Source organism: Plutella xylostella, chromosome 7 (assembly GCF_932276165.1).
Source record: "Plutella xylostella chromosome 7, ilPluXylo3.1, whole genome shotgun sequence".
Lineage (NCBI taxonomy): Eukaryota > Metazoa > Arthropoda > Insecta > Lepidoptera > Plutellidae > Plutella > Plutella xylostella.
This window is the reverse complement of record NC_063987.1, coordinates 494,108-517,080: the sequence shown is the minus strand read 5'-3', so window position 1 is coordinate 517,080 and position 22,973 is coordinate 494,108. Positions and strand designations below refer to the sequence as shown.

At 38.4% G+C, this 22,973-nt stretch overlaps 3 protein-coding genes across 9 annotated transcripts in view; 2 read left to right on the top strand and 1 right to left on the bottom strand.

Moving 5' to 3' along the window:
• Positions 1 to 11,649, top strand: part of LOC105385696 (IDLSRF-like peptide) — a 99,123-nt gene extending 87,474 nt beyond the window's left edge. Inside the window, exons 3-5 of the mRNA XM_048622046.1 lie at positions 7,286 to 7,414; positions 8,871 to 9,023; positions 9,528 to 11,649. Coding sequence (XP_048478003.1) covers positions 7,286 to 7,414; positions 8,871 to 9,023; positions 9,528 to 9,721 — 476 coding nt within the window. The 3' untranslated portion in view covers positions 9,722 to 11,649. The remainder of the gene's footprint in view (positions 1 to 7,285; positions 7,415 to 8,870; positions 9,024 to 9,527) is intronic.
• Positions 11,650 to 14,234: 2,585 nt separating this feature from the next.
• Positions 14,235 to 17,425, bottom strand: LOC105385697 (WAS/WASL-interacting protein family member 3). Its single transcript, XM_011556117.3, has 2 exons — positions 16,929 to 17,425; positions 14,235 to 16,365 (listed from the first exon to the last, which is right to left on the bottom strand). The coding sequence occupies exons 1-2, from the start codon at positions 17,160 to 17,162 to the stop codon at positions 14,434 to 14,436; spliced, it is 2,166 nt and encodes a 721-aa protein (XP_011554419.3). The 5' UTR covers positions 17,163 to 17,425; the 3' UTR covers positions 14,235 to 14,433.
• A 296-nt stretch (positions 17,426 to 17,721) lies between these two features.
• LOC105394010 (phosphatidylinositol-binding clathrin assembly protein LAP) overlaps positions 17,722 to 22,973 on the top strand; it is a 32,512-nt gene continuing 27,260 nt past the window's right edge. For 4 of the 7 annotated variants that reach the window (XM_038106605.2, XM_038106601.2, XM_038106603.2 and 1 more), the window contains exons 1-2: positions 17,724 to 17,994; positions 21,824 to 21,966. In XM_038106605.2, the coding sequence (XP_037962533.2) occupies positions 17,859 to 17,994; positions 21,824 to 21,966 (279 nt within the window). In that variant the 5' untranslated portion in view covers positions 17,724 to 17,858. Of the gene's footprint in view, positions 17,995 to 21,823; positions 21,967 to 22,973 lie in introns of all 7 variants that reach the window. The other 3 variants (XM_038106607.2, XM_038106604.2, XM_038106606.2) reach the window with 3 other exon arrangements.

Here is a 22,973-nt window from a genome sequence, read left to right as displayed (position 1 = left end):
TCTCTACCAGACAACCTATGGATGGATGAGAGTTTTAAAAAAAATGGATTAGAGGTAGCTGTGGTGTAAGTGTATAATAAAGTACTTAAACACTACATATACTGAATAAATAAATAAGAACAACAAAATAAAGTCTAGCGCTTTATAAATGGAACAGGTTAGCAAGAAAGGTGACTGGTAATGATTCACCCAGTGGCGAGCTTTGGGAGAGCCCTAAGTCCAGCAGTCGACTGCTATAGGCTAATGATGATGATGATTTACAGCCTGGCAAGAAAGAGTAGCAATTATCGGATGGTGGTAAAAAACATAAAGTATCAGAATTCAGAATTTTATACAAATAAGCAATGGGCACTTAAAATTTCAAATCGATCCGTCATTAAAATGTATGTGTAGTTCCAAATATCTTTTTGACATGCTATTGTTATCTTTCTACAATACATAGTATAATAAAAATAAATTACTACATGACCAATAATACTGATGAATGCGCCTGATAATCTGAAAGTGATACAAATAATGTAAAATGTGTACATGATTAACAAAATCATTTAACGGTTCGCTAACATGAAATTAACAATACATACCTACTATAGTTGAAGCGCAGCCTGACTAACTGTCTATCGATGACGAATCAGTACAGTAGAAGACGCAGAAAAAAGTAATTTGTAATTATTATTATGACGCTATGCCACTAGTACGCCATTTCTTTGACGGGGCCTTTGTGAAATGGTGGTAGAGTAAATTATGACTTTTGACAAGTAATTGTAAAATTCTACGTCAAAAATAAACGATATACAGTGCCACAAACTTATCTGTTCCGGTGACAGCTAACATAAATATCAAGGGCCTTACCACAAAAACTTAGACAGTATTTAACAGGTGTTTAGCGCTGTCAAACGCCTACAAAATCTGTCAAATATCGTTTTAAACACTTGTTAAACAGTGTTTATAGTTTTTTGTGGTAGCTGTGCTAATATTTCTTAATTCTATAAGATTTTAAGTTTGCTCGTATTGTTAATTTGCTTTTGCGGTGTTAATAAACCCATCTAATCTTTTACAATATACAATTCATTAGTAAGTAATGAGATATGGATCAATTTAGTTCGCTCTCACCGGAACAGATAAGTTTGTGGCACTGTAATTTCATTTCATTTCGTAGCCAACACACAAGTGCTACGTCGATTCGTAGCCTCGTAGCAAGATGCTACGACGCCGTAGCAAACATACGCTACGCCACGTCGTAGCAAATTATTGTGTTCTATGATTCTCTACGTCTTTTATGGCAGTTATTAGCAGCTATAAAATGACGATATACCTAGGCATAATGTTATATTTTATCATCGTCTAATCAAGCTTAGTTATGTAGTCTAGTAAAGTAGTGAGTAATGTATAGTTTTACTTATGACCCATCTCATTACTAATGTATTAAATTTAAATTAATTAAACTATTTCGATACATTTTCGATATAATAAACTTCACAAGTGTAAAGAGTAACTTTATCCCCTCGTACGTAAACAAAGTGTCTTTGAAATACGAGAAATATATAATTCATACAACACAGCCAACAATACAATTTGCATAATCTCCATAAACATGTTTCTTAATAACAAACAAAGGGTCTTGAACAATCCTGTATAATAAACGGCATCCGTTACGCTGAAGCCAGCAGATGGCAGAAATATAATTAATGTCTTCGTCAGATCACGTCGTTAACACAATGTCACAATAACGATAAGACAAGGCGACGCGAAGGGTCTTTATTCACTGCTACGGATGGTGTTTTTATTATTATAAAATATAATAAGTTAGCGTCTCGAATTATAAATTGTTATATCTTACTTATTGCGGTTTTTTTTGGTATAGCAAATGTGAAAACACGATGGCACTGTCTTTTTTTTCATCCATTTTGTAGCGAATCCAATATTGAACCGAACGACCGTTTCTATGTTTTTTGAGGTATATTCTGCCCCGTAAAATGAAGAAGTTGAAGTTATATGCAATTTACGGGACTCAAAAAAAAAGTACACAGATGTCCCACTGAAAGGAAGAAATAAATCACCCGTTTTTACTACATGGGAAATCTTCAGGGACCAATGTGTGGAAAACACTTAATTTTGAGACAAACCATTTGGGAAATGCATTAAGTAGTTTTTTGGCATCGTAATAAGGAAAACGTCCAGAAATGTCAGTAATAATGGCGAGAATGTTTATTCCCGCTTCGGCCATGTTTGGAACTGGAGTTTTAGAACCTGTTCCATACACGTAATCTTATTTTCTTAAGGAACTGGTTCCAAAACTTGATTTAGACTAGCAATCATTAAAAGTTACAAAAGTCGACTTTCGGTCAATTTAATTGAAACTCTAAACCCAATACTAACTAAGTTACTATTCTAGATATAACGCCGTTGGCGGTTCAACGACCTGGGTGAAAGGAACGGCTGAATATAAACAATGTCATTTTTTATTCAAGTTTGCGCAATTACCGACACACCCTGAATCCATTAAATAAATGTCTTCCGTACCAATTAATGTTGAAACTTTTAATGAACAGTTGTTATGAATAAAGTGGCCCATTAGTCATTACTTATTTTTACCCGGCTATGACGAATTGACGATATAAAAAAGAGGGTTATGATTTTGACTAGACAGCGACCGTAGGCCAGCTAGCGTCAGAGATCGAAACCGATCATCGAAGTTAAGCAACACATGGCACAGTCACTCATTGGATGTGGGATCGATTTCAAATGGTTGTTTTCAGGGAGCTTCCGTGCTTCAGAAGGCACGTTTAGCCATTCGTCCTGGTTGCGCTTTCGGCAGCAGTCGTAAAGCCTAGTCAGAGATCTTCATTGGCCGCACCTTGAAAACATCTTATTGTTGGGTTCGGAACAATTTTTTACTTTTTTCACCTAAGCTTACGGCGACACAAAGCGATACAAACGGAGCTTCCTGCAGCGTCCCGCGGGCCACTGAGCCAATTACAAGTTAATGGGATACACAGACTGCCCGGGATAAGTTTCGTATAAAATACAAAAAAAAACATTTAAGTACGTACTTATATACAGGATGGAATTTTATCAGATGCATCGGTACCTATGTTCATTGTTTCTCCGTTTGAGGTGGACCCATAATTAAACTGGCTAAGATCAGTATATCGGGTAAGTAGGTACGTTGACTGACTGAAAATGTTGATCAGATACCGTCGAGTTTAGAGACCTCTACTATTGATAGGTACAGAGTACAGAGACTATGTTATTATTATTTACTTAAATATGTAATAAGATAGTCTCTAAACTCACTAACAAAAAAATATGCAAATTAAAACATATTCAAACGACACTAGAAGCGAAATTGAATTTCGTTGAAAGATTTAAACAACTTTAAAAACAATGAGTACCTATTTTTGTTTTTAAAAACCCAGCCCTTCTAAATAGAAACTTAATTGTTTGGTAAAATTTTGTCTAATTTATGAATGCCCACCGGAGCCTTTTGTTTTTTAAGGATAATTCTGAGTAAATCGTATTTTATTACATTTGTTTGACTTTTAATTAAGTTCCCACTGTTTATTTAACGATAACGCGCAAACCACTAACAATTTTAATGTACTTAAGTACTTTACATCTGACTCTTGAGTATTGTACCTACACTCATGTCCTTTTATTCTAATTTTAGCGATAATTTATATGGGTACAATATTATTTTGTAGTAAAAATTAGTCTAATCTACATATGTTAGAATTATTTTTTGTAATTTCTGACACCGGTGTGTTTGTCTGACTTCTTAATTAATGACTTAATAATCTCCCAACCCGGCGAAATGTTATCCTTTCCGGACCCTACATAGTTACGTATATAAGAATTTGCAGGCAGAAGTTTGTCAATCAGTAGGTAAAGGTATAGTTTTAGAACCTGGATAAAGTTTAGTTGAATACGTAAGTGTCAAAGTCCCTCTCTTGACCCTTTTAAGTAAAGGTTCTCATTTAAACACTCGTTTATCTCAGAATCTGAGGTACTGTTAGTATCTATAATGTAAGTTTCCACCTCAACTTTACACGAAGAGATCACATAACCGTTTTCAAAAGAGCGTTTCATTACAACGAAGGTAAGAGGTACTTCCCTACCTTCGTACTGAAGAGCCAGTGTTCTTTCAGAGTTGTAACGAGATTTCTTTCTAGTTAAAAGAGGATAAGACCGGTCCGGCGGATGTTCGCATTCATTAGCCGTCCAATTAGTGCGGGGACTTAGATTAACAATATACGAATCAGATGGGGTGGCAGTGCAAAATTTATGTCTCGACAAATAACACCCCTCTTCCATCACAGAGCTCTTATTTTGAATTGGTACAATGATTGTCATTAGGTTGAACCTAGAACGACGGTTTGACAGTAAACAAAATGCGGAAAGTTTTTGCTTTGGTTTTGTATATGATAGACCATCTTGTTCGTACATCGTTAATCTAAGACGGGGGATGGTCTGAGAGCGAATCCGGATCAACGAGATCTGACGACGAAAGTCTTTTGTGGATTACATCTTTTGATTTCGAATTAGAATCTAGGTCTTAGGTACCTACTACAAAGCTAACCGATTGCTGGACTGCTGAATTGTTAATGAAGATTGTTAGTAATTTATTTAGACATGTACCAAATAAAACAAATTACTTAGGTATGTACTCACTTATATAGTCTCGTTTTGCTTTGAGGAAAAGTGGCACCATGACATACTCACCAAGCTATTAAATTATTGATCGCACTTTTTTTATAACATGCTGTTTAATAAAATAACCACTGCTAATAAATTTTACAGAACTTTATTGAATGACTCTTAAGGGTGATAAAAAAATACGAGCCAATTTTATAGCTCCGTACCTCGACGCCGGCGATTGTAAGCACCGCATTAAGCTGCTTTATGTCATGTATTAAGTATTAATAGGGAGCTCGTGATTGAGGTAATCTGCTGGCAGCTTAGGTATGTACTTGGGGTCATTCTGAACAACTTTTATTCTATGTCTTTTTCGCGCCCTCTGTCTGCCAAATATAGAGCCTTTTTACAACTTATAGTACTTAATATTTTTAGATAATTTGGCAGTTTAGTTGTTGTGCTGATTCTAATGCCGGGCCGGGGCCTGGGTTCGAATGACGGCCGGGAAAGATATTTGTTTATAATCTCACATTTGTGCTGGGGTTATAATCTTCATTGTGTGTGTTGTGTCGTGAGTCGTGAGCGTGAGACTACGGAAAAGTGTAGGTAATTTATCTTCCTACTTTCATAAGAACACATCTACATTGTCTTTGGTTGTAATGAACTCTCTTACCTAACCTTTAAAATTACTTATAAACCGTTATAATATCGGATTACCTGTATGTAACACCGGTATTTAATATAATTATGTAACTAAATAAGTCTTTATTAAAATATTCCGCCGAGGTATCTGGGTAGACATTACCTGGGTCCCATGGCATGTTCACATTATAATTGAATTCAAAAGTTAAGCTTATTCCACTGAGGGTTATGTTACGTGTGCCTTTGTTTTGTATTTAAACCGCCGCCTTTGGCAAAAGGGGTGTTATCAGTTTAGCGTGTTTGGTTTTTGTATTATTTTTACGTGGCATTGTTAAAACGAAAACTGGCCCTGTAGCACAGGGCGCTATTAAGACGTGACAAAAGTTCTCCGTCGCGCTCGCTCTTGAGGCTGCGCGATGTGAGTGAGCGCGATGCAAAACTCTTGACACGTCTTAAATGCGCCCCGTGCTAGCCCTTAGATAGCTACAGATGTTAATTATTAGTTATTTGGTTTTTGTGAAAATTCCTTTATGAAGCCTTCAAGACGAGTGTTTAACTAACCATTTCCGGCTTGGCACTGAACGAAAATTGAATTTGTGCTTCAGACTTTAATAGGCTACAGTGTTCAACATCGAAGACTTGGGATTCTTGGAAACTATTAGTTTGATTAAATATTAATACGGGAGTATAAGTTTCATAGTTAGCTATCTACCTTGTGTCAGTTAGAAACTTAAGGACTTGTCTGGTTAATATTGCCAATTTGCATAATGAATAATAATATCAAAACTTGTGAATTTTATTAGTAAGATAATAGGATCATCATGCAATGTCTTGTTTTTATAAAATTATACTTAATTATATTGTTGGTAACTATTATAAAATGATCTTGTTTTACTTTGAAGATTCAGATTAACCTGCTTAAAAATACAAAAGCTTCCGTATGTACACACAGGCCCGAATATTAGAAAAAATATACCTAATAAGTATGTATTTAAACCAATATTTGCCCCGGCCGGGTTCCGAACCCGGGACCTTCAACACAGGAGTCAGTTTTTCTAACCGCTGATATTTAATCTAAGCCGCTATTCCATCCGGCCAGTCCTACTCCTGTACAGTAAGCAGCAGTTGATAGGCAGGCACAAACCAGAAACTAGAAAAGAAAAAAACCTATACTTAATAACCTCTTTTCACGCACCCGAACCTCCTTCCTTCCGCAGAATACTGCCACCTGTACAAAATGTTCAATAGGTCTATTGTTCAATAAGTAAACACAACCTGTTTCCACCAATGACAAAGGAATAAAGAGAGGACCTGGCATAAAAATCGGTACTTAAAAATATATCGTCGTCTCTTTTTAACTTATTGGTGTTATCGTACGTAAAAAAGGACAACAGTAGTTTTGTCTTTGCCTAAAATAACAACATTGCGACCGGTCGCCATTTTGATTCACATCCAAACACAAGGTACTTCAGCTGTCAAACAATTTGTTTGTTTACATTTTTCAAGGAAACCGCCGCCATTTTAATTGAAACCAAAGTTTAGGTAAGCGCATTTTTTTCGTGGATATGCCATGTCCTCTCTTTATTCCTTTGTCATTGGTTTCCACTGACTCGTGACCTCCTCCTGTTCCTCAGAATATCCACTGACTCGTGACCTCCTTCTGTTCCTCATAATATTAACTGACGCGTAACCTTCGTTTGTTCCTCAGAATATTCTCTGATTCTTAAACTCCTTCTGTTCCTCAGAATATTTACTGACTCGTGACCTCCTTCTGTTCCTCATAATATTAACTGACGCGTAACCTTCGTTTTTTCCTCAGAATATTCTCTGATTCTTAACCTCCTTCTGTTCCTCAGAATATTTACTGACTCGTAACCTGTTTCTGTTCCTCAGAATATCCACAAACTCGTAACCTCCTTGTGTTCCTCAGAATATCCACTGACCCTTACCTCGTTCTGTTCCTCAGAATACTGCCACCCACTGACTCTTACTTCCTTCTGTTCCTCAGAATACTGTCACCCGTACGAGCCGTTCAAGTGCCCGGTGGACGGCAACTGCATCTCCATCCAGTACCTGTGCGACGGCGCCCCGGACTGCATCGACGGCTACGATGAAGACTCCAAGCTTTGCACTGCGGGTGGGTATACGTTTTCAACCTTATTATGTACACATGGGCATGGTATATACCTACTCCGCTACAGGTATAGGAGAGTTGCTGGCAGTACAGTACTACTTCGACATGTAGCGAACTTTTAGAACACATGGTAATTTGATAGGTAGGTCTACTTAGACAAGGTACCTATATAAAATGCCAAAAAGTGTCTCATCTTGTTCACAAATCAGACTAAAAATTAATTCAAAAAACTAGCCTATTATTGCAAGGAGTCATACAGATAGGTAAGTATATCTAAATATAAGTAGGTACCTATCGGGGAGTTTTAAAATGTAATGGGATTAGAAACCGTTATATAAAATTAATTGGATCAAATGATATCGCCGTTACAGTAGCAGATAACCGCCTACCTTGCTTAATTGCCAACAAGGGACCAATTACAGAGTTTGTGAATGAAATGATATAATTTATTGTTCGGAGAATCTGGAAATAACATTAATATGAACGAGCCCAATCACCATAATTGGCTACATATTCTGTCGGTACATAGGTAGGTACTCCCAAAGGGATATTATCTATCTACATGAAAATTTGTAGGTAAGTAAGTATAACTTTCCTTCATAATTACCTTCCTATTTATTCAGTTGCCCCCAAAATCTGTTTCAACAAAATATACGTACCTACCGAAATAGTAACACAAACCTAGGTTTTTTCGCCTGCGACCTGTTAGGTAAATAGATTATTCACGCTCTTGATTTAACAATACCGTACAATTCCCGAAATTTATACAATAGAAAACTCAAACTAGAGAAGTTAGAGAATGGCGTGGAAGGGTTTGCCGAAAGTAAATTTGCATAACTTTGAATTCCATTGATTATTTATTTACTAGGTAGTCATTGGAGTAGATTGAAATTGGTTTACTTTCGGAGTAGTATTTGGTGAATCAAACATAAAGTAGTTATGTTAAAGTTAATATATGTGGAATAAAGTCAGACTTTAGTGAAATGTGTCATATTTCCATACGCACACGACAGTTAGGAAACTATTTTCCCACTTTGTTACCTAACGAAGTGAGAATTTGCTCCCAGGGGGAATTAATTTGATCTGTGTCTAATTATGTTGCTGTCTGATGATTATGTTATGTATTGGTGGTAGGTATACTGTTATTACTATAGGTAGTATTATAACTAGGTATTTATTAATTAGGTAAGTAACTAGTTAGGTATCAATATCAGTATTATTATTAAAGCCATGTAAGCCAATGCAAAATAACTTTATACCAGCTAGGCTAAGTTAGGACAGGTAATTAAAACAATACGTAGAACATAGGAAGGTAGTACACTTTTCTACTTAGGTAGGTACTTTGTCAAACTAACAAACGGGAAATCAATCTTTCCTCCCATAACTAGCCCATATCAAGTACTTACCTATAAAGTGAATGAGGACTGAGGATTCAACTGCTATCTCTCTCCATCCCCAGCGAAGAGACCCCCAGTGGAGGAGACGGCGTCATTCCTGCAGTCGCTGCTGGCGTCCCACGGGCCAAACTACCTGGAGAAGCTGTTCGGCAGCAAGGCGCGGGACGCCCTCGAACCTCTGGGAGGGGTCGAGAAGGTCGCTATAGCTCTCTCTGGTAAGTTGTGCTATAGGTTTTGGCTACGATTTACCTACTATATTATTCTGGTTATATTTTTATCTTCTATCACAGTAAAGACAATAGGTAAAATTATAGGTAAGTAGTTATAAATAATCTAGCCCCCCCCCCCCCCCCCGTATTCAAACAATACAGACAATCAAAACTCGTGTGTTTCTCGCCAATTTATATAGCTCTTTATAAAAACATAATCAGCAGATAAAGAGACGTTCGCATCTCGCTTAGCCAGTAAAATCAAATCAAGCTATGAAAGCTTCGCTGAATAGTCATTAAGATCAATTAAACACGTAAAAGGCTACCTCGTGCAGTAATTAGAGGAGTAATGAAGTGAAATATTTATTAATGCCGGAGCGCCCGTGCCGACTGAAGTTATTTACGACTTAATAACAGTCTCGCAAACAACGTTACCGTTGGCGCCCAACGTGGGCCTTTTGCATAAGCCTCAAAGATAAAACGTCCTAACATTAAAATTTCACATTTCAGAATCACAAACGATCGAGGATTTCGGCGCGGCATTACATCTGATGAGGTCGGATCTGGAGCACCTGCGTTCCGTCTTCATGGCGGTGGAGAATGGCGACCTGGGAATGCTGAAGTCTCTCGGAATCAAAGACTCGGAGCTCGGCGACGTCAAGTTTTTCCTGGAGAAGCTGGTGAACACCGGCTTCCTCGATTGAATAGCCCCGGAGTCCGCCTCTGAATACTACCAGGTCGTCCAAATAGCCCCCCTTAGCCCCGCCTTCTATAGTTACCTCCCATATGACGCTCCGAGATACAGAAAGTGATCATGTAATCTGTACCCTCCATGTTATGTCCCCCTAGTACTTTAGATTTGTTTATTGTTGTTGCGAATGGCTGGTATTTAAGTAATTTATTTTGTTCCCTTTTGGAAGAAGCGACTCGTTCGTTGTTAATATTGCATTTTCTACAACCGGCCACGTAGACTCAATTTTAATCAGAACGACTCTCTTCTGAAACTAAAGGCTACTTTAGTAAAATCCTAGGATATTTAGATATTATATATATTTTTATATATATAAATTGTTGCTTAATTAGGTTTAAAACCTATTGGTGAATTAATTTATTAGCGTTATATGCCCCTAATAACTTGCTCAGAGGTTAAATCTCGCGTCTACATCGGATAAGGCATAATAAAGTTGTGTGTAGTATCTTGTGAAGAGTATATATCTAAATAAGCAACAGTCAGGTGGTAAATGCCGACTCCGATGACCTCTGATAGCGACTTAAGCCTATAAAATGTTATGGTTGCGTGAATGAGTGGATTTTGAGTGTTGCCTTTTATACCCGTGGCAAGAAATATTGTTTTGTACCTCTCCTAAAACGAGTCAGAGGCGACTCCTGCGTACGTCCATTCCAAGCGAGATATAAAGCTACAAGTTGGTCTTCGTTGAATGTTTTAGATTTAAAAATATATGAACCGTTGAAAGAATGCATGCGCTTTATATCTGGCTGATGGTGTTGTCCAGAGTAGGACCATGGATACATATCATTATATAACTAGCGAAGTAGGCATAGACATACATACATATCATAGATTATTAACTATTATTATTATATAATCCGTAGTAGATAAAGTACAATATTTTAATATGATCGATATTGTAGCATTTGATGAGTAAAACCTAAGAGTCTTTTGTAGTGATATTAAATGTTCTTTCACATATCATATTAAAGGAAGTGTTTAAAACATAAGGTGCTGTGCACAAACCGAAACATATCAAAATTATGTGATTATTATTAGATTATATGATATAACACGTTATATACTTAGAAGTAGAAACGTTTTAATAATAAATATATTCTTGAAACTTCTCAAACTGTTTAAAAATGGTGACAAAAGTTTGCCTGCGCAGTTACATGTGATTTGTATTTTGATCGTTTTGTGTCTATTTGTGAACTTGATAACTTTTGTCAAATGCGGGCTAGATAGACAACGAATTACTATTTAATGTGGTGTTTTAATCTTAAACGGGATAAACCGAGGTAGGTACATCATAACTGAAGCGTTAAGTAAAGCGAGTGACGGCACAGAGAACAAGCGGAGCGTGAAAATGGCTACATTAATTAAACAATAATATAAATTGAAAGCTCGTTAAGAGCCTGTATTTGTCAGAAGTTGCCGCAATCCGCGTAGGTTTCCTTCACATCCATCCTTAAGCAAACACACGTAGGTATGTATTTGACATTGTTGCTCTCTAAAAGTGGATAAAATTGAGATAGGCACTTGTTTACTCGAAACTACTGTAAAACTAAAATGGAAAATCTTCTAAACGTATAAAACAAGCGCTCTCCGGTTTAAACTCTAGTCGTGACATCCTATTATTATGTGTCTATTTAAATCTTTGACATTCTTATCAAAGTAGGTATCTAATACTTTAGAATAAGGTTTTTTAAAAGAATACATATCAGTGTTATTATAGTGTAATGTTTATTAAGTTGATCCTTGCGTCAGATTTATTAGTCGTAAGTAAAATAAGATCTCTACTGGAAGTCGATTTCTGATAGTTATTTGAGAATGTGTTTTACTGTGTACCTAAATGGCTTATCGTTCGTAAAGACAATCAATAAATGATTCATCTTGAAATGGGGTTTCATTTGTAAAAATAATTTCTTTATTTTATATTTGTACCTATGTGACATCATCCCTTACACCTGCCTTACTTTAAACAGGAATAGGTCGTATCCAAGCCAAAATTATACCTTGTTATGCTTACACCTACCGCCAAATGTGCAATTCATGCAAATTATTGGCCAATTTCTTAACTTACTTCATCTATACCTAAACCTACTGGTAGTTCAAGGTGCAACATACATTTATACTGCTCTCCAACTAACCAAGAAAACTGAGCCACAAGATAAGTAATAATATAGTGGGGAAGTGTTCCTAAAGTTTATATAATTAAAATATGCAGTACAATTAAATAATCATGTTTTATTATTCAATAGCACAGTTTTTAAATTACATTTCTATTTGTAATCTAAATGTAAGTTCTATATCTAGGTATTATTTATTAACATGTAGGTACCTAGATCTGGTTTTATTATTTTTATAGTTTCAGCTTTTTAATATTGTATTACCTAATTCACCTGAGTATGTTTAATGTTAAAGAGCCAAAACTATTAAAATAATTCCAACAACATATAAATACACATTAAATCATGTGAGGAAAGTCATAGTTAACTTAGTATTCACAGTCACACAAATTACTTATACTTACATTGTATATTTTTATAGTATTTCACCTAGCTCTATCACTGCGAGTATAAGTGCCTAATTCGACAACCAAAATGGAAAGAAACACGAATATATACAAAATACAAATGTTTGTTAACAACACTAACTAGTATACTCTACCTATGTATGTATACGAGAAATGATAAAGGACATTCATCAGTCTATTACATTTATACCTATGTACAAGTGGGTTGTATTCTAACTATGTATTTAGTTACTTATACTTAAAATATTAGAAATCTTATTTTTAACTATGTAGGTATAAATTATCCAATCTTCCATAGTTACGAAAATGTATTGCTTGAAACAGCTAATTCACTATAAAACTTCAAGTATAATAAAAAGACGACATTAACTGTGATGGACTAGTTTTTAAAATAAAACTTATTCAAGAAAGAAAACAAATAAACAGCTAAACACATAAAAACATAAAATTTCGATCAAGTCAAATTATAATCGAGAAAAACACCTGCTTTATATTCAAAGCCAGTCATACTTATCATATTTTGATCTACTTAATAGGAATGCGTTGAATTGATTGTAATAACAGAGACGAAATTTCAAAAAGTCATATTCTTTTCCGAATAGTTGTTGTGTAAAATACACAAATGTTGAACCAGCTCAAAATATTGGCCTATAAACTAGTCAGCTATAAAAAACGTACAATCAACTTATATTAAACAATAAAATAAAACAATGCAACTATTGTACTTAATAGTTGCATTGTTTTAGGGTGGTTTCAGACCTGGTAGATCGTGCACAGACCAACTAAATCTAATCCGAATGATCCTCGAACAATGCAACGAAATGCAATGTGAAGTCTTTACATTGTTTATCGACTTCGAGAAGGCATTCGACCGAGTGAAGTGGTCCAGCATATGGCGCACACTCAAAAAGAGAGGAATACCGGAGAAGATCATCGGACTCATCAAGTGTATGTATGAAGGGTCCTCCTGTAGAGTGATGCACAAAGGCCGTCTCACTGATCCCATCCCAGTGACTGCAGGTGTGAAACAAGGATGTCTACTGTCTCCACTTCTGTTCCTTATGGTCCTGGACGACGTTATGTGTAGAGTGACCTGCAAATGCCGAAGGGGTTTACCATGGTCTCACGACAAAGACTTAGAAGACATCGACTTTGCCGATGACCTGTGCTTAGTCTCTACAAAACGTTCTGACCTTCAGTCCAAGACAAACGACCTAGCCACGGAAGCTGCGAAAGAGGGCCTTCGCATCAATATAGGCAAAACCAAGGAGATGCGTCTTAACTCCCTTGATAACCAGCCGCTCCAAATTAATGGCGAAGATGTCGAACGGGTTGAGAAATTCACCTATCTCGGGGGAATAGTGAACCCAATAGGAGGAACAGAGATGGACATCGAAACCCGTCTAAACAAAGCTAGAGGTGCTTTTGCCCAGTTAAAGCCGGTGTGGAGCTCTAACGTCATGACCCGGCGTACAAAAGTGAGGATTTTTGAGTCTAACGTAAAGTCAGTCTTGCTATACGGTTGCGAAACATGGTTCGTTCGGAAAGACTTATCCAGCAAGCTACAGGTATTTATCAACAAATGCCTAAGGCGAATTTTGCGGATTTACTGGCCACGAACCATTTCGAACGCGGAACTGTGGAGGTTGACGAAGCAGAAACCCATCGAACAGGAAATCCTCACAAGAAAATGGAGGTGGCTGGGTCATACCCTCAGAAGACCCGAAGAATTCCCGTCGAAGCAAGTGCTCAGCTGGCAGCCAACCGGAAAACGTAAACGGGGCCGCCCAAAAACAACCTGGCGACGTTCTGTGGAGAATGAGGCAAAAGTTGTGGGAATGAAGTGGGAGGATCTCGCAGCCGCTGCCCAAGATCGAGCCAGATGGAGAAATCTACTCAAGGCCCTTTGTCCCTGCTGAGGGACGTCAGGATGGATGTATGTATGTATGTATTGTACTTAATTACCTAAGTATAAAAAGTCTGTTACTGTTAAATACATAACGGAAACATTTACATCGTTACTGAAACTCCCAATTTTATCACAGGATTTGTAGCATTGTGTAATAAATGCTGGGCATATGGGCAAATTCCGACGATGTATCCAAAAAATATCGACAAAAAAAATATATACAAAACTTGGGAAAATTCTAGGATTTTCTCGACTTTCTTCTGGAGCTTCTTTCGATCAGCGTGTTAGTCTCTTCGTCCAGTTTGTTATAGTGCGCCTGCAGGTGAGCTAACAACTTCTTCTCGCGACTAAATTTCTCCGGACACATCGTACACTCGTATAGAGACGAATCTTTACTCTGTTTCGAGCCGCCCGCCACCGCCGACGACGTAATCTGTGACTCCTGAATGATATTATCTGTGGGCAGCACATACGAGGGTTGCAGCAACGGATCTACATTTATAAACGTGAAGAACCCCTGATCTTTCGGCTGCGCCACATCTTCTAACGTCACATTGAAAGGTTCTTGTGCCGTGTCCGTTTTATGGTCTTGTTTGGATCTTCTTTTGCTTTTAGGTTTGGGTGGTTCTGGGGGCGGCTGTGGCTTTGCGGATATGAGTAGTTTGCTGGGGTTGCCGGTCTGTACGACCGTGTAGGACTGCTTCTTCATGGCAGGGGTGGTGAAGGTGGCGGGGACTGGCGCGGGCGCGGGGGGCGGGGGGTTCGGCACCGCTGCACCGCCCGAGTGGAATAACCCTACTGGATACGGCATACTCGCACTCTGCTCGTCGACATCTCCCGGTTTCGACTTGTGTTTTTTCGTTTTACTCTTCGGGCCCGCCTTCCGCTTTTCTGGGACGGGAATGTGGTTGCTGACGTCTTCAGACTTTCTTTTTACGGCAACAGGTTGAGCTGTGACCGAGGGGGATGAGTCTTCGACTAACGTGAATGTATTGTTGGGGCCGGGAAGGAGTTTGTAGCGATTCTTCATGCCTGGTATTGTCGGTACCTCTATGGAGGAGACAGCTGGCGGGGCGGGCGCGGGGGGTGGCGGAGGGGGAGTAGGCTCTCGCGGCATGATCCTCATACCCACTGAAGGCATCCCATCCATTGCAACTTTCTTCACCTTGCTGGCAGGACCCGCCTTCGGTTTAGGCCGCGCGGCCGCCGCCTCTGCGTTCACCACGTGTTGTGACTTCACATTTGACTGGTTATTAATATACTTTACACTAGTTATAGGGTTCCTTGGTTCGACTTGTTGCTGGCTCGGTGTGTAGACCACTTTGGGTACTCCGGTCTTGGCGCAGCCGTGGGCCATCACCACCTCTTTGTTCAAAAAGTTCCTGACGCACAGGCTGCACTGGAACAGGACTCCAACTCCATTTACCTTGATCATGCTGACATGCTTCATGATATCAAATGGTGGTTTCTGTTCTTTTGGCTTTGCAGGCTCTGGTAGTGTCTCCGGCACTATTGATTCAGCCTCCGTCTTGTCTATTTCATCAGATTTCTCATCACTGTCACTGATAATGTTGTTGGGTTCGGTGGGTTGCTCTTGTTTCACTGCTACAGGTGGTTTTTGACGAGTTACTTTGGCTGGCCCATAAGGTTTCGGTTCAACTTTTTTACTTTTTGGTGCAGGTTTTTCTTCTTGCTTTTGTGGTTTAGGTGGCTCTGGTTTCACTGGTGGTTGTTCGTGAAGGGCCATGGATCTAGTGGGTCTTGTTGGTGGGGGTGTTTCTTCAGTTTTTGTTAAACTTGGTTTAGCCTTTTTGTTTGATATGATTGAGTCATTGAGTGGTGCAATGGCTTTGTCTGAGCGAAGAGTTTTCTTGGCAGACACTGTTGGTGAAGGGGTTTCACGCATAATAGTTGGCAATTCTTTGATACCAGCCATAGCCTTCTCAATGACGGCATTACAAATTTCTTCATTGGAAATGTTAAACTTGTAAAGCTTATCTTCCCACATCCTGCGTGTTTTTGTTTTGATAACAAGCTTGTCATTCTTACCGAAGGCCTTGCGTAGGTTCTGCTGAGATGAGATACATTTCTGGACAAACTCATGGAGCTCCTCCACCTTGGCTGAACACCGGAAGCAAATCTTGTTTGGTAGTTCATCATTATCGGAAATCTGGAATTGAGACACATTTTTTTTACAACTTAAATTCATTTCTTGATTTGTATGGCACTTGTACTGTGTGTGAAATTAAAATCCTTTCAAACTTAGAATTTGCTGTTAACTTTTAATCTATTTATTATTATTAAGGCTATTATTTTATTTATTTTTATTTATTTATACTTTTATTGCACAATATACAGAAGTAAATATGTACAATGAGGTGGACTTAATGATAGAATATTATAATCTCACCTAGTAAGTAGATTAAGTCCTTGGATCTTGTAAATCAAATAGTACTTATTTTCTTAAAAATACAGTTTAAATTTTTTTAATTTAAAAAAAAAAAACTGTGTTTCAGTCCTGTGATCTTTATGTATATTATGATATATCATGTTAATTTGCAGTTCAGGCCTCAAAATCTCAACTAATCAGGAGCACTAGACATAATATAAGCCACTAACTATGTATTTAACTTCATAATAACTAGCAAATAAGCATTTACTACTGGACACAGGCCCTCACAACTTATTTATTGGTTATGAACGCTACAGGAAAATAATGACATGGCAACTTACGGTAAACGGCATGAGGACGTCGATTTTTCTGGAGATATTCTGCTCAGAGCCGAATATATTGAGGAATGGCCCGTCCTTGGTCTCACACAGTCTGCAGAGCTTGATGTCCGCTGGCGGCGCGGCGGGGCTCGGGGCGCCCGGTGCAGCCTCCTCCTGCAGAGTAGTAGAGGCGGCAGCAGCTGCAGGTGTAGCTGTTACGGCTGAAGACTTCGGTCTCGGTCTTTTCTTGGCCATTTTGTTTCAAAACAAGTTCACGAACGTGATGGTATGAGTGAATTGCTTGTCGACGTTGTAGACGTTTTATGAAACGGTGAATTCGTCAAGACCGCGTTTTCTTTGCTTATTGTCTGATCATCTCTTCAATTTCTTACCAAAAGACTAGCTATTGATAAAGCGGCATTTTTTTGCCTCAAACAAAATCTTTGAACGAAATTTCTAAATGCGAGCGCAACGCGACAAATGTCATTTTCTGAGCCTATAAAAAAAGTGAAACCAGAAAATAACCATTATTCTGAGATTTACGCTCAGTCTTTTGGGTTTGTGATTATACTCCATATTCTAAGTGATGAAAAAATAATACGAAAAACAAAATTTACAAGCGCACGGTTCGTGTAGGTATTTTGTTTTAAACACAATGGTTTATGTGTCGTTTTATAAAACGCTGCGCTTGCCGCTGCCGCTTCGTTCAGCTCCGGCGAGATGTTTCATCCATATGAAGTTCAGTGTGTTATCTGTTAACTCTCCTACGCAACACAATTTTATCAATCGAATTTTCTGACAGATGTCATTTGGTCCGCCATCTTGAATTTAGTATTTTGCTAGTGGTTGGGGAGCGGTGACTTACGAGCAGTCATCGTCATAATTTTGTGAATTGTTAGCGAAAAAGTGTAATTTTTAAGTGCCAACAGATCTAAATATACGGCTTCAATCATGATGATGGCAGGACAGACTATAAATGATAGGCTACTGGCCGCGCGACACAGTATCGCCGGCCAGGGTCTAGCCAAATCAGTATGCAAAGCCACCACCGAAGAAATGATTGCACCAAAAAAGAAACATTTAGATTGTAAGTAGCCTCTCCTTCTTATTTCTGTATAGTTCTAGCACCCAAATAAGACGGTAGACGGATATTTGTTCTCGGAAGTCATGACTCAATTACCCTCCAATGGTCGATAATTTTATATCTTTCAATCTCGTTCGTTATTGTGGCGCTTGCTTTCGTCGCCTGTAACGTATTCAATCAAGTTTTAAAAGGTTAATAACCCAATTTCGCCTGCTAATCAGGGTGTAAATTCGGCACTCCATCAGTTCATCTCATGTTTGATTGTTGTGTTGAAACAATTTATGTAATTCGGTCTCACGGTATTTAATAATGCAATTTGACATACATTTTGCTATTATGTCACGAGAACCGGCTGAGGGATGGCTCATTACATGGTAGACTTGATTGTACTGTTAGATTTTACATAAGACTATGTACTGGATGTGGTCTGATGAACAGGCTGTGAAGCACCTGTCTTGCACTCAATAACCTCTGCTGTGAAGTTTGTACAGTTACTAAAAACACCTGCACTTCATGTAAACAAATTCTTTTGCATCTGTAAGAATCTAATCAGAGCTAAAACAATTCATTGAAAGTGCAAATACTTAAAGTCATTATCAGTTCACAATGCTTTTGTTATCTTTTTACACCTGTGATCAGCATTTAAAGTATATTGACTGGTATTTTTCTACTTTGTGATAACTCATCCACATCTTGATACATGATATCTGTGAATAGTTCACTAAATATTGAATAACATAATTTAGTAACAAAATCTTTTGACACATTTTTATGAAACACCAACCTATTAGCCCATCCATTCAGGCATATGTGTATGTGTAAATGATAGCCGTCTTGTGGCCAGCTGTTCTGTGTATGAGCCATAGTTCAACACAGCCACAGCTTTCCTTCTTCAAGTATTAATAATGAGACTATTGAAAAAGAATCTCCATCATCCTACCATCAATGGGTCCCAAGAACCATGTTTCTTTTACAAATGATGACAGAATGGTGTACCTAGTGGTCAGTGACCCTGACTGCTATGCCCAAGGTCCTGGGTTCAATCCCTGGCTGGGTGCAAACTCATTTCTTGATTGACAAATGTGTTAATATGTATCTACCTATATCTTATGTATGATATATCAGCTGTGTGATGCCCATATTACAGGCTCTGCCTGTGAGAATAATGATGTCCCCACATATTATTATTAAATGTATTTTTCAATTTGATCAACTTACACATGAGTCACAGTTCATGTGACCCATCAAACTGTCCACTGCCAAAATAGGCCTCTCCTAAAAGCAGTCTACCATAAGAAAAAACTGTTTCAAAATAGTAGTATATTTATTTTCATAAACAGATGTTGTTATTAGTGATAGCCGGCTCGGTGATAGCGGCAGGCCAGTTTCCTGCAGCATCTGTCCTGTTTGACCTTATCATTGTGTTTCAGTTCAGTTGTGGAGTTGATAAAACTGACAGTTTTGTTGACCTTCCTGTGTTTTTTTTTGTAAATTGCAATCTGTGTCTGGCTCACACATACATCACATAATGCTGATTCAACTTGTCTAATTTATTTAGTAATCGCATCACACTGTTCTGCTTTTGGGTACAATATAGATGGACAATTTATAAACAATACCTACTGAGCACGACAACATTACATTATAATGTATAATTTTGACAATCTCCATGCCATTAAATTTTCAGATACATACTAAGACAAACTGTAAGGCCCCTGGCCACTAAGTGACACCATTATAAGAACCTATCCATTATCCATCCTCTTGGTATTGGGACACTTCACAAGTGTAAGCGACAAGAATCGATAGTGAATAGGTGTTTTGCTGGCTATCATGCATTTGCTTCGCGCATCATAGGCATGCTAAGGCTGAGTTCCCAGTAGGCAAACTTAGCCCGTTACTGATTGAGCGACGACGACGTGAACGCAAAACTAGGAAACACTCGAAATACTAAAACTCGATACGCCGCCGCCGCTGCCAACTGAGTCGGCGGTGACCAGTTTACCTACTGCGAACGCATCCTTATACATTACAAACAATAGTAATTCGAACATAGCAAATTGTTTTTAGGTCACAGGTCAAGTTCGGCGATCGTCGTCAAATTCGGCACATTATCTGTTGCTATCGGTTGCGACATCGCGCCGTGCCGTAGAGGCCTTGACTATTTTCTATTCTAATGGCATTCACGATTTTTACGCTAATAGTTTTGAATGAAAGCCGCCCGCCCCACTTCCCTTTGCTTGTATTGTACGCAACGCACTACGGCTGATGTGATGACAGAATTAGAGCACATTCTATAGTCGTACGAGGTATCGAAGCCAATGCCATCACTGGTTAGTTAATGTTTTGCTTTGATAATGAATCACGATTTAGAAGGATCAATTTATGCTTTACCCTTCTCCATTCTCGCAACCTGCATATCTCCGATTGCAGACGGTTACTAATAGTTACTATAGTTTTACAAAAAACCATGTCATGCCATATCACTTTTAATGCAACGACATAGAGTCGTGGCTAGCGCAGCAACAATCTAAAAAGTAGTTCGTCGTAATCTAGACTCGACAGAGCTTCTGCAGAGGCAGTCAGCAACTGCCGCCTACCTGTCCCAGGTCGTTGGACCAGCGCGGCGGTGGGCGTACTATACTTGTAGAGACATAATATCGATAATGCTATGTACCTACTTACTTGATGAATGAATGCATGATAAGAGAATTAAAGTAAGTCGTAGTATTCGTATCTTGAAAAGGACTACTGCCACAGACCACTAAATAGTTATGTGCTGGTAAATATACCTAATTATGATTTAGTGTGAACTTGATTATGTAGTAAACCTACTCGTAAATTAATATAATTAAGACACAGTGGGTTTTGAATATTCCCTAATCAAATCGTCCTTGTAGTACAATGTTACAATCACTGTAGTTTTGCAATAAATATGTACGCTATGAAATAAACTAATGATTACTGTATACATCCGCAATCTCGAATAACAGTCATCTGGTTTTCATCCGTTGCCATGTCGCTCCATGTGCATACGCCCTAATAAAGTTCGGGCTGAGGAAAACTGATAAATGTAATTATAACTACTGTGTTATGATGTGTTTATTGGTCGCTTATATCCTTGCTACCTATAATAGCTTATGCGATAGTATGTTCGTTTGTCCATGATCAACTAAACTGCTGTTTGTTTGTAAAATTTTGATAAAAAGGCATATTATGTGATCTACTTTTTGCCATTAGTTGAAGCAAAGCCCGCGTTGTAATTAACCTTAGAATAATATAAAATTGTGGAGGGCTATAATAATATCCAAAAGAAATCCAGAAAGTTTTATTCATTTCATAAAAATAAACAAAACTAAAACAATAAAAATAGTCTGCCAAACTTTGTGTATATTTTGGGAACGTTTGAAGAGCATGAAACGTTTTTAATATCAAATGCAAAGAAAATACACACAGACCTAACAATAATACACATTTGATGTAATTTTACCGGTTTATGTCCTATTGCTCCATCTACAAATAAATCGTGGATATCTCTAGTAGAAGCATTAAGACATGCAAGCAAGCATCTTTAAGCACAGTTTATAATTATTCTGAGGGGGGGTGAAGCTCCTGTACGTGGCTCTCTCGAGTGGAAGCTTTTTACATATCCCCCTAATTTCAGCTCAGCCAGCCTAGCTCCCGTATAAATTCGAGAAGCAAGCCTGGATGTTGCAAAAGCTGAGATAGGCGGTCTGTAGGTCCAAGAACAGCTAATCACGTTTCTGTCGTGATCTCACACATCTTAGAGCCGGCACATACATCTCTCTCTAACCCACTCCCCTTGTTGCAGATCTAGTCCACTGTACAAACGAGCCGAACGTGTCGATCCCGCAACTAGCCAACCTGCTGGTGGAGCGCACACAGAACACCAACTGGGTGGTGGTCTACAAGTCACTGATCACCGTGCACCATCTGTTGGCTTATGGGAATGAGGTGAGTCACTTCTTCTGTCTCTGTCTGCCTTGAGCAGCTGGGTAACTGTGGGACTGTGTCAGTGGTCTGTCTGTTAAATGCGTCTCTCTCCGCCTTGAGTAGGATAGAGTGCGTGCGAGCATTGCGTTTTTGACTTTTCAAATTCCACACATCCCCGATGACGTGCCAGGAGAAGATTTACATCAGTCTCTGATTGCCTAGGTACAGATTTACTACAGACGGTAAAGTTGACAGGGACCTTGGCGAGGTCCTTTCATACAGCCCAAGTCAAGCCTGATCCTTCACCACTTCTCTAGCGTCCTGTAAATACTGATCTGGTCACAGGTTTGTCTCCGACACGCCGAAAGTGATTTCCCGTGAATCTAATCACATATTACGTTATACCTTTTGGCCATGCAGACCTTGATAGACTCATGATAGGCTGGATAGCTCACGATACTATCATATTAAAAATGTCACGAATTTCAGAAATCTTTTCATTGTTTTTGTATACTGTATAGCATCTCGGGCGGTGGCTGGCAGTACCAGTCTATTACTTATTGATAAGAAATTTGCTATAACGTTCAACGTGACGGAATTGAATTCACGTCACGTCACGCATTTCGGACATTCCACTTTCGCTATGACGGCGTCGACCTACGCATGGTCGTGTAATGTTCAGATAATCACTCGATAACATAAATCTAAGACTACGCACAGCTATGCCAGCTTAAATTTCACGCTGAAAGATTCAAATCAAAGTACTTTTGCGTGCAAATTTGATTGCACGGCACGGAAATAACTTTATTTCATAATTCTTACCCGAAGGCAAAAAGCAATAAGTACCTCAAAAACTTTATGGTCATTGTAATTAATAGGTTTTTGTTGTGTTAATTTGGTTTATTTATGTAAATGTTTTTGATAAATCTATATAAGTCGTATAAATAAGAGAACTGCCGCCTAACAGAGTACAGATCAGCTCGTTAATGCTCGCAGATGCATAATGTTTTCAAGATAATGACGAAGAG

Bases quoted from the DNA above. Each gene is read 5' to 3' on its own strand.
- LOC105385697 (XM_011556117.3), bottom strand. From the start codon at position 17,162: ATGGCCAAGAAAAGACCGAGACCGAAGTCTTCAGCCGTAACAGCTACA. The intron at 16,366-16,928 runs GTAAGTTGCCAT...TCTCAATTCCAG, and splicing joins ACGTCCTCATGCCGTTTACC to ATTTCCGATAATGATGAACT.